General features: G+C 40.7%; 1 protein-coding gene across 18 annotated transcripts in view; it reads left to right on the top strand.

The window, feature by feature from the left end:
- SYNE1 (spectrin repeat containing nuclear envelope protein 1) overlaps positions 1-16,494 on the top strand; it is a 296,175-nt gene that overhangs the window by 99,263 nt on the left and 180,418 nt on the right. For all 18 annotated transcript variants that reach the window (XM_088667313.1, XM_088667312.1, XM_088667311.1 and 15 more), the window contains 8 exons: positions 2,040-2,200; positions 5,425-5,572; positions 10,930-11,157; positions 12,465-12,563; positions 13,245-13,432; positions 13,550-13,673; positions 15,273-15,439; positions 16,125-16,278. In XM_088667313.1, the coding sequence (XP_088523439.1) occupies positions 2,040-2,200; positions 5,425-5,572; positions 10,930-11,157; positions 12,465-12,563; positions 13,245-13,432; positions 13,550-13,673; positions 15,273-15,439; positions 16,125-16,278 (1,269 nt within the window). The remainder of the gene's footprint in view (positions 1-2,039; positions 2,201-5,424; positions 5,573-10,929; positions 11,158-12,464; positions 12,564-13,244; positions 13,433-13,549; positions 13,674-15,272; positions 15,440-16,124; positions 16,279-16,494) is intronic.

Raw genomic sequence — 16,494 nt, 5'->3', positions numbered from 1 at the left:
TCAGCATGGTGGCTGCTGCATTGGCAGTGGGACTGAATTGTGGCCTTAGTAGTTAAGAATATTGGAACAAGAGAGGCTACCACCTCCAGTTCTGGTGCTGATATATAAAGCCCTATACAGCTTAGGACCAGGATACCTAAAAGAGCATCTCACCTCATCACTTATATACCCAACTGATCACTATGCTCTGCAGGAGAGGGCATCCTATAGATACCCTCTTATCCGAAGATCCATTCTGCATGATGTTGGAATCGAGGCAGCACCTGCCCTTTGGAACTGCCTCCCATTACATATCAGCCAATAACTTTCTTCGCCGTTTCTATATATGCCATTGCTTTAGATATGTTTCATTGTACAGGGTGGCTCAAAAGTAGGTATACTGCTTTAGAATCCATTTTCTTTGTTCTTGACTCAAGTTCTCATCATTCACAGTATCAGGAAAGAAAAATGTTTGTTTGTTTTTAAAAGTATACCTACTCTTGGGCCACCCTGTATTATGAAATCATTTTGAATTACTTCATAGGAAGTGATTCATAAAGGAAATAAATAATAACAACAGTCCGTTATTAGTACCGTGTTTCCCCCTTTTTAAGACACTGTCTTATAACTTTTTCCCCTCAAAAAACCACATGGTGTCTTATTTTCAGGGGATGTCTTAGTTTTATTATGTTTTTATGGTACCTATGGTTCCGGGCAGTGGGGCGGCAGGCCTCCTCGGCATGGCCAGGAAGAGGCCAGGCCGCTGGCTCGGCGCTCCGCCCGGTTATGCCTTTGTCGTGGTTTTTTTAATCCCACCCCCTGCCAACCGCTCCGAGGTTCCTGCTGCTTTATTTGGGGGGGGGGCGTGTTTCGCGAAATAAACGCATGAGGATGAGGAGGGCTGAGGGATCCCGCCCGGCCTTAGGCAGGCCACCCGCGCGCCTTCCACCCACCGCATGAGGCCGGCCTCCGGGGAATGCGGGGCCCGGGCAAGGCAGCACCGAGAGCCCCCACGGCCGCCGGGAGACGTGACGCAGCCGCCGCCCGCGCAGCCATCACCCTCGCCGCCGCGTCCCTTTCATGCCTCTTGCTCAAAGCGAGGCGCGGCATTCACTGCGCTTGGAAGGAGCCGGGTGCCCATGGATCATGCAGCAAGGGCCCTCCCGACTCCTTCCCAGGCGCCCCTTTCTCCTCCTCCTTGCCGGTTCCGGGCGGTGGGGTGGCAGGCAGGAAGAGGCCAGGCTGCTGCGGCGCTCTGAGCGTTCGGCGCTCTGCAAGGCGCTGCTGGGCGCTCCGAGCGCTCGGCGCGGCAGAGCGCTCCGCTCTGCAGCCGCCGGTACCGGGCGCTGGGGAGGCAGGCCTCCTCGCCGGGTGCTCCGGCGGCGCAGAAGGGGCCAGCAGTGCTGCCGCCGCCGCCTGTTGCCCTGGTGGCGCAACACCGCTCTGCCTTGGGCCATGCAGCCCACAACGCTCCGGCGGCGCGGAAGGGGCCAGCAGCGCTCCCGCTGCCACCCGTCACTCCAGCCGTGCAGAAGCGCCCGCGGGCCTCCCGCCGCCGCTCAGCCTTGGGCCATGCAGCCCCCAGGGGCGAGCAGCGGCCTCGCCTCCACCTGGCCCAGCAGCAGCAGCAACAGCAACAGCAGCGGGAGGACAAGGACAGCGCTGCTGCTGGGTCCCGCTGCCTCAAGGCGAGCGGCGCTGCTGCGTGAAGGTATGGCTTATTTTCAGGGGGTGTTTAATATTGAACAAATGCTTTAAAAGCCTGCTATGGCTTACTTTCTGACTACGGATTAAAAAAGGGGAAACACGGTAGTACCCTTCAAAAACCTATTTATATACTATACTATTTTGTAATCTGTTCTTTAGGGGTATTCCTCATCTAAACCAGAGATACTTGAAGTAGTAATTTTATGAAGTGGTGTTCTGGGAGTTCTTTTTTTCATGAAGGTGTCCACTCAAGATGAATAATGATCACTGCTTGACCAGTTGCTAACAACGTATTTCTAGGCTTTCCCCACAAATATACAGTATTCTGTTCATAACTCCACACCTATTTACAGGCACTTTCTAAGCAGACAGTAGCCATGGCCATGGAGGCTGAGATTCTTGTCAAGAAGTCTTTTGCAATACAGCTTGGTGAGAAGAACAAGCAAACCCTTCAACAGCAAGCAAAGTCGGTCCGGGAACAAGTTAAAAAAATGGAAGCTTCACTTGAAGAAGAGTATGTTCTTAAACAGTCATAGTATTATTTTCTTCCTGACACAATAACTGTACATTTTGTTGTCTTATCAAAATGCGGTGTTTATTCACAACTGGCTTTGTAAACCTCAGTTTGTCATACAGCAGAAATTACCATGTAGTACTGAACGAGTATAAACAACTACTATGACTAACCAATACAGAAAAGAGTAACTTGTCCCTCGATGCATTGCACTAAGAAGCAGATTCTCATTTATCTGAGTGGGACTCAATTCCATGCAAGTGACCTTAGAACTGCCATGCTAAGCTGTAATTATAAATCCAATTATGCATGTTCAAGCCAATTAATTTTAATGTAACTAAGCACAGTTAATTGAGCACAGAACTGAAGTAATATAATACACTTCAGTAACACATATAGTAAATTATTTGACTCAGGCAAGGATAAATGAATAGTGCCATATCCTAAAGTGCCTGAAGCCTTTAGAAGAAAAGTCTGCCCAGTTTTTAAAGTATTTTTCTTCATATTTTCCCAACCTGCGTGCACGAGAATATAAAAATGTGCCTTTTTCTCACAGAAGTTAAAACCCAGTTCTTTTTCTTGTGGCTAAAAATGATGCTTCATTACAAAATGGGAGAAAGCAAAGAGATGTCAGGGGGCAGGAATCTTGTGCTCAGACATAACAATTCACTATACAGTATATGAACATTTATTTGGGAGAGTGGACTTTCAGCTCAAAGTTCTATTTCCTGCCTCATGTTCATTAACTTGGATATGGCCTAATGGTCCAGTTTTGGAAATATTAGGACCAGTTTACATGTTATGGCTGCTATGCATATAAAAACTTTTCACTACTGCACGTGACAATTAAAATGATTTGCAGCCGCAATATGTAAACCACCTATTCATTCCAGCATTCTTAAAAGGCCTAAAGGTGCAACCATGTTACAACTCACATCATTGTTAACAAAAATCGAAATATCAGTGGTCACTTGCCAATTCACACATTCACTTCAATTCCACGCATTGCTCCAAAGATTTATTCATACAAATGAACCAAAAACTTAATGTATCACTGTTGCTGCCTTTCAGGACTGATACATACTGGTGCCGCAGCCCAAGGAGCTGCTCCCAAGAAGTGCTGCCCGGTTCTGTTGAGATCCTAGTTCATTTGGAAAATTCTACAAATCAATGCATCTATGGCATCATATAGTCCCAAAAGAGTTTTAAAGTTTGATTCATCCTCACAACACCTTTGTGGGAGAGTTCACTAATATTCCCATTTCATAGGCAAGAACCTGAGGCTGAAAGTTAGTGAGTTGTTCAAGTCAACCATTGATTTCATGCCTGCACAGAGATTCGCACCACATTACTTCTGATCTAAGTCCAGTGTTCTGTTCTCTGGAACATTACTTTTCAGAATGAAGAGTGTTCAGTGATGCAGGTGCAACGAAATAAATTTTTTGCATTTGGCCTCTCATTATGCCTTCCCTTTTTCTGCTGAATAAATCTATATAAATTTGTTTACCTGCTTCATGGTTAATTTTCAATACCTTTAGAGAGGAGCTGCATTTTAGTAAGACAATATTGCCCCAGAACTAATCATGGAGAATGCAATTTCATAAGCTATTTGTTTTGTTGTGAGTGGCTTCTTTCTTTCCATATTGCTCTTTTCTCTTTCTCCTAACACCAGTTACGTAATTTTTTTTAGCAGTCTTTATTCTTTCTTTCCCACAAGTAGAAAAGTTTCCTTCAGAAGACTTCTAGTGCCTTTTTATTGCTTCCAGTGAGATGCTGTTTATCAGTGCATGCTTTAACAGATGTAATGTAATTGATCTATGAACAAGGTACAGACAATCATGATTAAGTTGAAAAATACGCATGCATCTTCAACTGTTTGACTTTCTCAGATATGTACTTAACCTAATGTATGGTTTATGTATATAGCTATATTATTCGTAATGCACAGCCATTCTTTGCAGCCTCACATATTGCCCTGCTTCTTGTGCCCAATTTGCCTCAGTTCAGCTAACAATAGACTTGTCTTCCTAAATAAGATAGAAAATGTATGCCATCAGTTGTAAAGAAAACCAGTCATATTCCTTTGGAACTGATGGGTTTTGCAAGTTTGAAATTTCCCCAGAAAGGAAATCCAGCATAACAACAACCAAAGTTAGTAGAGTGGGTTTTAGGCTACCACACATCAAGCATTATTTGCTGAGAAGCATTCTCCCTCTCTTCTAGAACAGTTGTGGCATGAGCACAATCACACAGGGATGCTCTTAATGAACCATGTTACACACCTGGTGGTGGGAGGGAGTGGTAAAATTGTAACTATGAATGAACAAAAGTGGAACAAAGGAAATGCACAATAGAGATTGAGGGAACTACATTACTATGGAAAAGTAATGTAGTAAGAATGACCATGAACTCTTGGACAGTGAACAGGAGCTATTTCAAGGCTTTGCTCAGTAGCTCTGCGTAGTCTGAGATTTCATCAGATATTGTACACATGCTCTCCAATATTTACTCCAGCCTTAATCCACAAATGTCTTTTAAGGGAGGGGGGGAATGGAAAGCTAATTTCCTAAGGGTGCCCGAGCAGATCTGCTGCAACTGTGTGAGCATCAAATAGGTACTACATGCACTAAATAGCTGCAATGCTGCATTGAATACCAAGGTGCAGAGTAGGTAGATAGGAATATGCAGAAATATGCACATGTTCAAAAACCTCTTCTCTACATTTTGTAGAGTTGCTTCTCTACATTTTGTCTTGGTTTCATGGAAAGTCACATCTCCTCAGAACTTCAGTTAATCTGAATGGCTCTGAGTGGCATTCATAGGTTCCAAATTTTTAAATGGCTAACATTCCCTAATTGTAATAAACCTATTAAAAACATTCTTAGGTTCTCTTGGCAATGTTGTAGGTGTTACAGGGTAGCTTCTTGCCAGACTGTTCTTGCTATACTTCTTAAAATCACACTTGAGAAGTTATGCTACTTCTTTTCAGGAGAGGGAAGTAGCCAAGCAACTCCCACAAAACTGAGGTAATATAAGGGCAGACTTCTGAGGTGCTATAACTTTTATAAAACCCTTAAACCGACATTTGAAATATGCTTTTTTAATAAATAAAAAATGGCATGCTATTATGTAAGCATTTTCAGCAAACTGGAGAGGTAAGAAAATGGGCATAGTTCAACAGTAACAAACTTAATTTCTTTTCTACTAAATATGGTTGATTTTAGTATTAAAACCATGGAAATGGTGAAAAACAAGTGGGATCATTTTGGCAAAAAATTTGAAGCTTTGTCCATCTGGATAACTGAAAAAGAAAAAGAGCTGGATACCTTGGAAACAACATCGTCTTTGGATATGCAAATCAGCCAAGTTAAGGTGATTGGTTCACATTATATTTAGCATTAAAATACTGCTTTCACTCTTCTCCTCTAGAAAGCTTCAAAGGAGAGGAAAATGCTTTTATCTGATTTCACAGCTGCAAAGATGTAAAAAAATAATGTATCACACTTTGAGGCAAAGATACCAAGGAGGAAGGTTTTGCAGGAGCTGTGCCCCCCATAGAGTTGAATTTACACTTAGACCTTTTAGTTTATGTAATAGGAAAACATAAAATGGTGTGAATAGATAGATATCTTTTCCATTAATATTCTTTACCTGCAAAATATCCTCATGGTATGTTTTCACAGAGTGTATAATGTTTTATATTGTGCTATGTATTGCAGCCAGTGGCTACAGTAATTTATTCCAGTATAGTAGATAATTTATGATTTTTGTGTATCTTGTTTCTCAAATAATGCTGAAATAATAAAGCAACTACTGGGCTCAGCAGCTTCTATACTCAAACCTTTGCTACATACTCTGAATTCTTTTTGTCATATGCTAGGTTCGGTTTTCTTTTTCCTGGTGCATTAATAAAATATCAGATGCACACAATATCTTCAAGCGCTCCTTGATTGTGAACAAGAAAAGTTGCCCATTTCAGAGGATTGCTTTTATTTCTATCCCATTTTGTTGCAAATGCACAAACACACAAACATATTTTCAACTCTCTCTCTTTATCTCAGTGGCAAATATACAGCTGAAAGCTATGCCTTTATTATGTGATTGGAATTCCCCCACCAAACAGATGGCTAGAACTGGTCATCTTTTGTAGGGTGGTGGTTCCTAGATTTAAAAACAACAACACTTGCAACCAAGGATTATGATTGCAACTAGCATCATAAGAGTAAACAGTGAAGCATGGCAGTGCTTGATGACCACTCCTGCACCATGGGGGAATAGAAGTGCAAGCTACTCCCTCCACGATGTCTTATATGTAGTGTCAGGTCCAATGAAGTACACCATTCTTAATGGATTCTAGGGCTACTGTGTCCCAGAAATGAATGTATCATTTTTATTTTTATTTTTCTTCCATTGAGCATTTGCAGTATTGGTCTACTCTACTCAAGTGCTTTTAAGTTTCTTGGAAATCAGTGGTGCTCAAGTGCTCATGATTCATGAATAGCAGAAGATCTGAGCCAAATAAATAAATAAACCTTAGGCAAGTTTCTTAGCTTGTACTGTGGCTCCATTTCATTCTGTCAGAAGGCATTTTAAAAGTAGTCCATTACACTCTCTTTTCTGTATTCCGAAATACATTTTTTGATAAAACTACATAAGCTGTAGAAAAGTGTCATTAAATTTCTATACAAATCTGAAAATGAGTACATCCACCATGTCTTAAAACAATGGGGAGGGATACTCTTTAAAACTTAGACTTCTATCAGTAGCAAATTATCCTAATTACTACAAAAATGTATGTCCCTGCAGTTTTATGTTATCTGTTTTTATTTGCTAAGGGTGGTGGAATAGATTTCATGGGAAATAATTTTTCCAAACAAAAATACCTGGATAATATACAATATTACAATTTAAATTACAGATCACATGTTATGTCTTTTGCAAATACTGTTTTGCGGTGATGATGTTTTGGTTTATGTTGGTGTGTGTGTTAATGGCCCAGCTTGCATGTCATGTTAAACCATAGTTAGTTTAATTATTGTTCAATGCATGTCAAGGCACACTTTTCCAAAGTCCCTGCTTCACTTCTCCTGTGCTCTTCTCCTTGGCTGTACCAGAAGCAGCAAACCATAAGCCTGGGCTTGTTTCTCTGTGAACAAACTATGTGTTGTAACCAAGATTTGTTAATGGCTTACTGCTCATGTTGGGGGGAAACAACCACAAACTCAGGGTCAGCTGTCATGACAAATTAGGGATTATGCTTTGTTGTTGCCAATACAATATAGCCTAGTGAAGTGGGGACTTCCAGGCCATTTATGCTTTCATGCAATGTGCATTGCCATGCTGGCTGGGGTTGATGGGAGTCAAAAACATCTGGATGGCATTGAGTTAGCAAAGATTTGTGTAACATAATAAGTGAACACAGTGATTGTGTGCTAGTATATATATATATATATATATATATATATATATATATATATATATATATATATGTTCTTGTCTGTGTGCCTGTATGAGCTGGTGTATCATTTATATATTTTCAATTATAAATAAATATTACTAAATTTTGAGCTATCGGCAAAGAAAATGCATTAAAAGAGAATTATAAATACACAAAATTGAACAAGGAAATATACACAGAAATAATGAAACTACCTAAGTGGATGTCTAAACTTCAGGTTCAAACTTATTGCTGTTCTTCTAGGTCACATTCCTAGAATAAGGGTGTATATAAACATGTGACTTCTTTCACTTGGTTTAGTCATCTGAAGCTTGTTTGTTGCTTCTCTTTGCATGTGCCAAGCTGTGGTACTGATAATGCATTTGGGGAGACAGATATATAAATAATTATCCTCTAGTAAGGTGGTTCTGTTTGATCATCATTAATACCATTCTAACTGCAAGAATCTAAGACAAATATTGGTTAGCAGCATAAGGAGGGCCAACTGGAGATCCAGACAGTGATTTTATCTGACATCCTGCTCTTGCTCTTGATTAAAGATGCCAAAGTATAACATAGAATCTTAGAGTTGGAAGAGACCACTAGGGCCATCCAGTCCAACCCCCTGCCAAGCAGGAAATGCCATCAAAGCATTCTTGACATATGCCTGTCAAGCCTCTGCTTAAAGACCTCCAAAGAAGGAGACTCCACCACACTCCTTGGCAGCAGATCCCACTGTCGAACAGCTCTTACTGTCAGGAAGTTCTTCCTAATGTTTAGGTGGAATCTTCTTTCTTGTAGTATGAATCCATTGCTCTGTGTCCGCTTCTCTGGAGCAGCAGAAAACAACCTTTCTCCCTCCTCTATATGGCATCCTTTAATATATTTGAACATGGCTAGCTATCATATCACCCCTTAACCTTCTCTTCTCCAGGCTAAACATGCCCAGCTCCCTAAGCCGTTCCTCATAAGGCATCGTTTCCAGGCCTTTGACCATTTTGGTTGCTCTCCTCTGGACACGTTCCAGCTTGTCAGTATCCTTCTTGAACTGGGGTGCCCAGAGTGCACATATATGCACCTTGCGTCAATTGTGAAGGGCATATGCATGTCTCAAATGTAACTTCCCTCTTTATAATACACAAAAAATGTAAATGAGAAAGGATTGGCCTCTTCCTTTCAGTATATTTTAAAAGGTAGCACACATAGGGCATGTGCATCTGTGCTCAGTTCCACTATAGAACTGGATTTCACCTTTTCTGCTTTGGATGGGACAGCAGCAATTATCACCATAACCCGACAACTGTGAACATATACACTCTATAAGGCAACATAGTTTTTTCTAGGAAAAGCCAAAAGACAGAATCAAAGCAAGAAAAATAAAAAGCAAGTACAATATGTATACAAGAAATGTATGTATGTGAAGATTTATTCTGCTTTGCATAATACAATGTGGTTCATATTAAACAACACAGTAATATATAATATACTTATATAATTATTATATCAAAGTTATATTTTATTACAATAAAACGTGCTTTTAAATATAAAGGTTTGGAGCATAAAATGCTTCTTTGTTCATGTAAGGGAGCGAGCCACCTACATCATTTCTTAAGGGTTACCAATTACCAGATTTTGGAGAGTTCAGGGTGCTGAAAAGGGAATAGTGTGAGAAACTCTCCTTCCACTCTTCCATGAGTGGAAGTTAGCATCCAAACCACACTGTTCGTTATATTTGCAAAATTCCTCTGATTAAGAGGGTTTCCCCCTCAAAGGGTTTTGGGCATTAACAGTAATTCAAGAAGCCTTTTTAAACAACACTATATTTAATTGCATTGTGAACGCTCGTCTCTTCTGCACCTATTGTCCTTGCCTTTTGCTTTATATTGGTTTTATACCATTTTAACTGTCATGGCTTCCTCCAGAAAATCCCAAGAACCATAATTTGGAGGCCTTGTGAGAGAGATGTTTGACGGCAGTATTGCCCTCACAAAAGTATAGTACCCTGTGATTAGAGAACTAAAGTTAGATCTTTTTAAGCCTGCCATAAAGATAGCTCAGTTGGTTAGAGTGTAGTGTTAATAATGAAAAGGTTGCTGGTTCGATCCCCGTAAGGGACAGCTGCATATTCCTGCATTCCAGGGGCTTAGACTATATATGGTCCTCAGGGTCCCTTCCAACTCTATGATCTCTCTCTCTCTTGCACACACACACACAGGGTTACCTGGATTGTTTTTCTGTGGAACAAAATGAGCCCATAGCAAAATGCCCGCAATCCCTTCTGCTTCTCAGATGCTTAACAAAATCACTAGGTGAAAGAGGATAAATGGATAATTTCATGTTCGCCTGGCTGGGCGCATAAACCAGGAGAAACACCAATAGTTATTGTCACAATAATGGTTGGTAGGCAGGAGTCCAAAAGCCACCTACACTCCCCATTTATTGCTGCATGTTAGAAGATGAGTGTGGGAGTAAGATTATATAACAGGTACCTGCTTTACAGAAAGATGAAATATTTTGGCTACAATAGCAGAGTGTTTCCCACAGGAGATGTGAAAATACTGACAAACAATAGCCTGTTATAATTTGATTAATACCAAATGCATACCTGGAAACTGAAATCTGGTGAATTGTCATGGCATCATCTTAAAGTTTGACCTCATAACTTTTCTGACTTACTATGGGGGAGGCACAATGTTTTCTAGCAGAGAACCTAGTAAAAGTCAATTATTGTTTAACATGATCTGCATATTAAAAATCAAATGGTTAAATAGTTACTGATAATGCAGTGCTGTGATATATGCCCAGTGCTTTTTTTTTCTGGGGGGATGCAGGGGTACACATACCCCTAAACATTTTGAGAATCTAAGTTTGAACTCATTGAGGGGCAGTATTTCAATATGAGTAGGAAAATGAGAGTACCCCTAAACATTTTTATAGAATAAAGCGCTGTATATGCCACACATATACCACAGCACAATATTGCCATTCACAATTTAACTATTGAGTTTGTAATATGCTGATCATATTAAAACATTCTTTCACTGTTTTTCCTGCTACAAAGCAGTATAACTATTTGCAATGGAGTGCTGCTTGCTCTCCATATAGCAAGTCACACGCATTTGTGAATCATTCACCATCCATCTGCAGTTGCTATCTGGAACTATTTATGTGGTTTCATGTGTGAAGTCGCCCAAGAACAAATGTAACTAACTCCTATATATGTGCATGACTCACAGGAAAGCAATAAACACATGCTATAGATTCTTTATGTACAAATTTATTTGCATTTTAGGTCATTATTAAAGAAATAGATGACAAGGAAAATGAAATTCCAAGCTTAGAAAAGGATGCTCAGTCATTTTCTCAATATCTTACATCTGGAGAATCAGCACATATTAAAGCCAAGTTGACACAGATCAGAAGGTATTGGGAAGAACTCCGGGACCATACACAGCATCTGGAAGGATCAATAACTGGAAAGGCATCAGTACAGCAAAAATTTGAAGAAAACTTTGCAAAGGTAGATAATGTAAACTTGTTCTGTAATTCAAAAGAGAGTGGCCATTAAATGTACCTTCAGGGAAGACCTGAAAAAGTGCACTTAAAAGAAATACTTTCTGTGTGCACACTTGAATTAAAGGGGTATTTTATACGCATGAGTTTCAATCCTCTGTGGGTAATGTAATGCTAAAACTAATCTAAAACCAAGATAAACTAGACTGATCTGCCTGCAGAACAGAAAGTGTTACCATACAGTATTTTTTAATTATCCATTCTTGTTAGGGATATGGAGTGTAACACTGCCTATGTCTACTCAGAAGTAAGCCCCACCAACTTCAGCTGCACCTACTCGTTACGGGTGTAAGGTTTTCCTACAAAGAGTTGGATGCTGAGTACCTCTGTTGAAATTAATTGACATGACTAACTTAAAAAGGTAAAGGTAAAGGACCCCTGACAGTTATGTCCAGTCGCGAACGACTCTGGGGTTGCAGCGCTCATCTTGCTTTACTGGCCAAGGGAGCCAATGTTTGTCCGCAGACAGTTTTTCTGGGACATGTGGCCAGCATAACCAGGCTGCTTCTGGTAAACCAGAGCAGTGCACGGAAACACCGTTTACCTTTCCACAAAAATACCTATTTATCTACTTCAGGGGTCAGCAAACTTTTTCAGCAGGGGGCCGGTCCACTGTCCCTCAGACCTTGTGGGGGGCCAGACTATATTTTGAAAAATAATATGAATGAATTCCTATGCCCCACAAATAAGCCAGATATGCATTTTAAATAAAAGGACACATTCTACTCATATAGAAACACCAGGCAGGCCCCACAAATAACCCAGAGATGCATTTTAAATAAAAGGACACATTCTACTCATGTAAAAACATGCTGATTCCCGGACTGTCTGTGGGCCGGATTTAGAAGGCGATTGGGCCGCATCTGGCCCCCGGGCCTTAGTTTGGGAACCCCTGATCTACTTGCACTTTGACGTGCTTTCGAAATGCTAGGTTGGCGGGAGCTGGGACTGAGCAACGGGAGCTCACCCCATCACGGGGATTCGAACTGCCGACCTTCCAATCAACAAGCCCTAGGCTCAATGGTTTAGACCACAGCGCCAGCCACGTCCCCATGACTAACTTAGGTCCATTAATTTCAATGTTTCTGCTCTGAGTAGAACTTAGTTGGCTACAGCCCAGAGCTTTCTACCTTGAGCACAGTTAACTGGAGTCGGGGTACCAGTGGGATTTACTACCAAATAAGCATGCAAAGATGTGTAGATATTTGTAACTTTGTAAATCTTTAGTACTTTTTCTTAATTTCTCTGGTTTAGGTCCAAGAGGAGCTGTGCGGATATGAAGGAAAACTGGCAGAGCCTGATGCTTCATGCTGTTCCTCAGCAGAGACTTACAAGGCCCTTCATAATGTTACGGTAAGTGTTTGTGTGTGTGTGTGTGTGTGTGTGTGTGTGTGTGTGTGTGTGTGTGTAAAGTTTGTTACCTGGTTTCATGTTTAGCATGGAAGATGTATTTGTACGGGCTGTAGCCAACATTCACCCAACTGAAGAAATCTTGGTTGGAAATTACTTCTGCAATCAGCAATCTTGGTATTGTGGAGGCAAGAGAGAAGCCCCATTTGTTTTAAACAAGTGGGAGAAGGGGTGGTCAATAGGATGGGGGGGGGAGTTAGCAAAAAAAGATATTACTGTATTCCAATTGCAACCTAGGGATACTACTGCCCTAAGACAGTCTTAAGAAGGCTAATCAGAAAGCCGTAAGTGTTGCAGGTAGGCATTCCCCCAATTCAGCTTTCCAGGAAAAATAAAATATGGCAGCAGTTGCCTTTTGTCCACAGCATAGTGGTGTTACTACAGATAGTATTGCATGATGTGGTGCCACCATCAATAAAGCCTTGTAACCTCTAAGTATCAGCCTGGGTTGAGCACTTAAACAACCAGCCAAGCCTGAACATCTTCTGGCATTACTGCACTTGAGTATGAGTTAAATAAAGCCATGGCATAATTAGTTTTACTTCTTTTTAGCTATGTCCAAGACTATGTGAGGGCCATGGGGTTGGTAATTGTCTTCTCTTTTGTTGTGTTGAATTAAACAAGGATCTCTGTCAAGTTCTGGAAAAAATGAACCAAACACTGGCCTCTCTGTCATCTGGTTCTCGCAAGATCATGAATAAAGAAAAAGCCTCCCAGGATGTTTTGATGCTTCAGCAAAGACATGAAATGGTTTTGAGACAAGCTAAAGATAGACAGGCCTCGCTAGAGGTTCACCTAGCACAGTGGCAGAGGTGAGAAAAGCACGGTGTGATATGCAGGCAGAAAAAATATCTGCAGCTGTCTCCTAGCTTTTGGTTTCGTGGGACTTGAACTGATGAGCTTTTTTTTTTTTTGCTGTGTTCTGGTAGACAGGAGAAGGAGCTCTCTGCCTTCACGATTTGGCTAGAAAGGTGTGAAGCTGCAGCCAGACCTTCAGAGCAACATGTTTCTGCCGACAGAGTCAAAGTGAAAAGTGAGCTGCAGTTGGTCCAAGTAAGTTTCGTGGGTTGGCATAGGTTCCTTGCATTGTTCTTGTAGGTTATACTGGGAAAATAATTACATGCTATTATTGTTTAACAAAACAATGTGTAGACCTGCAACTAGTGGCAGCTTTCCACTGAATGCTTGAAAGGAGCTAAGCATAAGGCATAATTTTAAAATCTGCTCACTGAAACGAGCTCAAGACATTGGGTTGTATTCAACATAGTGCTAAGCAAGCAATTCCGTAAATGCAAGGATTTCAGCTTGTGCAACAGAAAACACATACATACCATCTCTGTTATGGGGTCCCCCAACCACCCAGAGCAGATTTGGGGAGGGCATGGGGTGAATTCAGAGGGAGAAGAGGAGTGGAAGTCCCATTGCACTAGCAGTAATCTTTGTGCTGACAAAGATTAATAATAATAATAATAATAATAATAATTTATTATTTATACCCCGCCCATCTGGCCGGGTTCCCCCAGCCACTCTGGGCGACTTCCAACAAGACATTAAAATACAGAAATCCATCAAACATTAAAAGCTTCCCTAAACAGGGCTGCCTTGAGATGCCTTCTAAAGGTCTGGTAATTGTTGTTCTCTTTGACCTCTGGCGGGAGGGCATTCCACAGGGTGGGTGCCACTACCGAGAAGGCCCTGGTTTACCCAGTTCCTGGGATGCCTGAACTGAACACAATTGCTGGTCCATCAAGCTGAACGCAACCCACCAGGGTCTCAGCAAAGCTCTTGTTTGACTACCTATGTGGGACCGCCAAAAGAGAGGAGCTGTGTTTGGATTAGTAGCCACACGTTGTGTACACCTTGCCTCAGTAACATATATGATGCCTACTACAGTTTCTCTGGTTTGCAAATATGCTCATGGATTCAAAAACATTGGTGACCCTGTGCACAGTAAATGAATTCAACAGATAATCTACACACATAAAATATCAAATGCAACATTTTATAGTCAAATGTCATCACCATTCAAAACTCAGCATTCTTTTCTGATGACGTTTAACCCAAATTGCAGTGACATATACTTTTATGTTGGTGAAACCAACATTGAACCAAATTCTGTAATATATTTCAGTGTGAGATCAGCTCTGTGTTGTCATGCTTTTGGCAAACCAGATTTGTTAAAAGTTGTCAAACGTGTAGGAGGCCTCACAGCAGTTAAAAATCAATCCTAGCAATGGCACCCTTTGTTTTGAGCCACCCTGAGGATTTTAGTAAGCATTGTTTCACATTGCTCTCAAACTAATGTTTGTTGTTTCTATTTGCTATAACTGATTTCTAAATATTTTTGGTGTTTTGTTTTGGCTTACTTTATCTAAATCTAAAATAATTATATTTTAATTTGAATTTTGTTGCTATAATTTTCTTTATACATTTCCAGTATTGTTTTAAGGAAACAAATTCAGGGCAACATTCAGCAAAGAGCACTGAGACTTGCATAATAAATCCAGTCAATTGCAATGCCTCATTAAATACTGCAAAATTAAGTCACTTAAAATTTAAATTTCTCTAGATGTGTTTGGTTCAAAGTTATAATTACAATATTTACGTATTAAAGGCTTTACACTAAGATATATTTATATATTTGTTTCTCAGGATTTGCAATCTGATATTGCATCCTATGCTTCGTTGTATACCAGCCTACTGCAGTTAAATGAGTCATTATTTAAAACATGTTCCAGTGAAAGTGTGAAAACACTTAAAAAAGACTTGGAAGACTTAGATAGAAGATGGAAAACTCTACCTCAGATAATTAACAAAAGGTTTGTGTTTCTCTTTAAATAGCAGCACTTTACTGGCAAACAGATGCTGATCACTGACAGAATGCAGAATGCTACAAGTTAATGTGGCAAATGTAATGGAAATCACACATTGGGCTATGTTGTTTGATGGGGACTAAAGTGGAGAGTGCAACAATCCAAGAAACCCATATGTACAATCACTGGCATTTTTCTGTCTTCTGTATGGAAGACATTCAGCTCTGAAGTTTAAGATATGTCTACTTTGAGCAACAGAGTAGTTTAGGAAGCGGGGTAAAGATTCCCGCCACTGTGGCCACCATAGCTGCCAAGTTATCCCTTTTTTTAAGGGATTTTCCCTTATGCTGAATAGGCTTCCTCGCGAGAAAAGGGAAAACTTGGCAGCTATGGTGGCCACTTAAATGCAGCCAGACTCTGCCCCCCCCCCAGTGAGGGCGGCTGAAGGGCTTAACAAGGTGGCGGGACAGGGCTGACGCAGGGGGCCAAACACTCCCTCCTGTAAGCGCGGGAAACAGCTTCTGCTTGCAACTCCTCCCCTCTAGGTCTTCCCACATAGAGGATTATGCTGTACTGTACATTACTTAAATAATTTTAATATGTAACATTCTTTTATTGCATCCTTAACTAAAAATAATAATACTGACCAAGTCAAGATAAAAATGAAAATGTTAATTTCAACATCTTCCAGGATAAATTTCCTCCAGTCTGTTGTTGCTGAGCATAGACAGTACGATGAGCTACTCCTCAGTTTTTCTGACTGGATTAAGCAATTTCTTGGTAAACTACATGCTACTTCTGAAATAAATACAGCTGATCAACAGCCGGCTGTATGTCACAATAAGGTAAATAAGCATTTTTGTCAATAACACTTTCCCAAAGCAATTATAGAGCATTTCTTGTCAAACACTATTCTGTGATCTAGAGCAAGGAGATTGTTAATGTACAGTATTATTATTAGAGAGCTTATTAATGAATCAGCTTTCCTGCTAAGTCCATCACTAAAGCTGTTGTGGGAGTGAAGACCCTGAACAAATGCACAGTCCCGCACTACAGAGTGG

The sequence above is a fragment of the Zootoca vivipara genome, chromosome 3 (assembly GCF_965207765.1).
Source record: "Zootoca vivipara chromosome 3, rZooViv2.hap1.1, whole genome shotgun sequence".
In the NCBI taxonomy this organism is placed as follows: Eukaryota; Metazoa; Chordata; class Lepidosauria; order Squamata; family Lacertidae; genus Zootoca; species Zootoca vivipara.
Note: the sequence above shows the minus strand (reverse complement) of the source record. Positions and strands in the feature narration are given on the sequence as shown.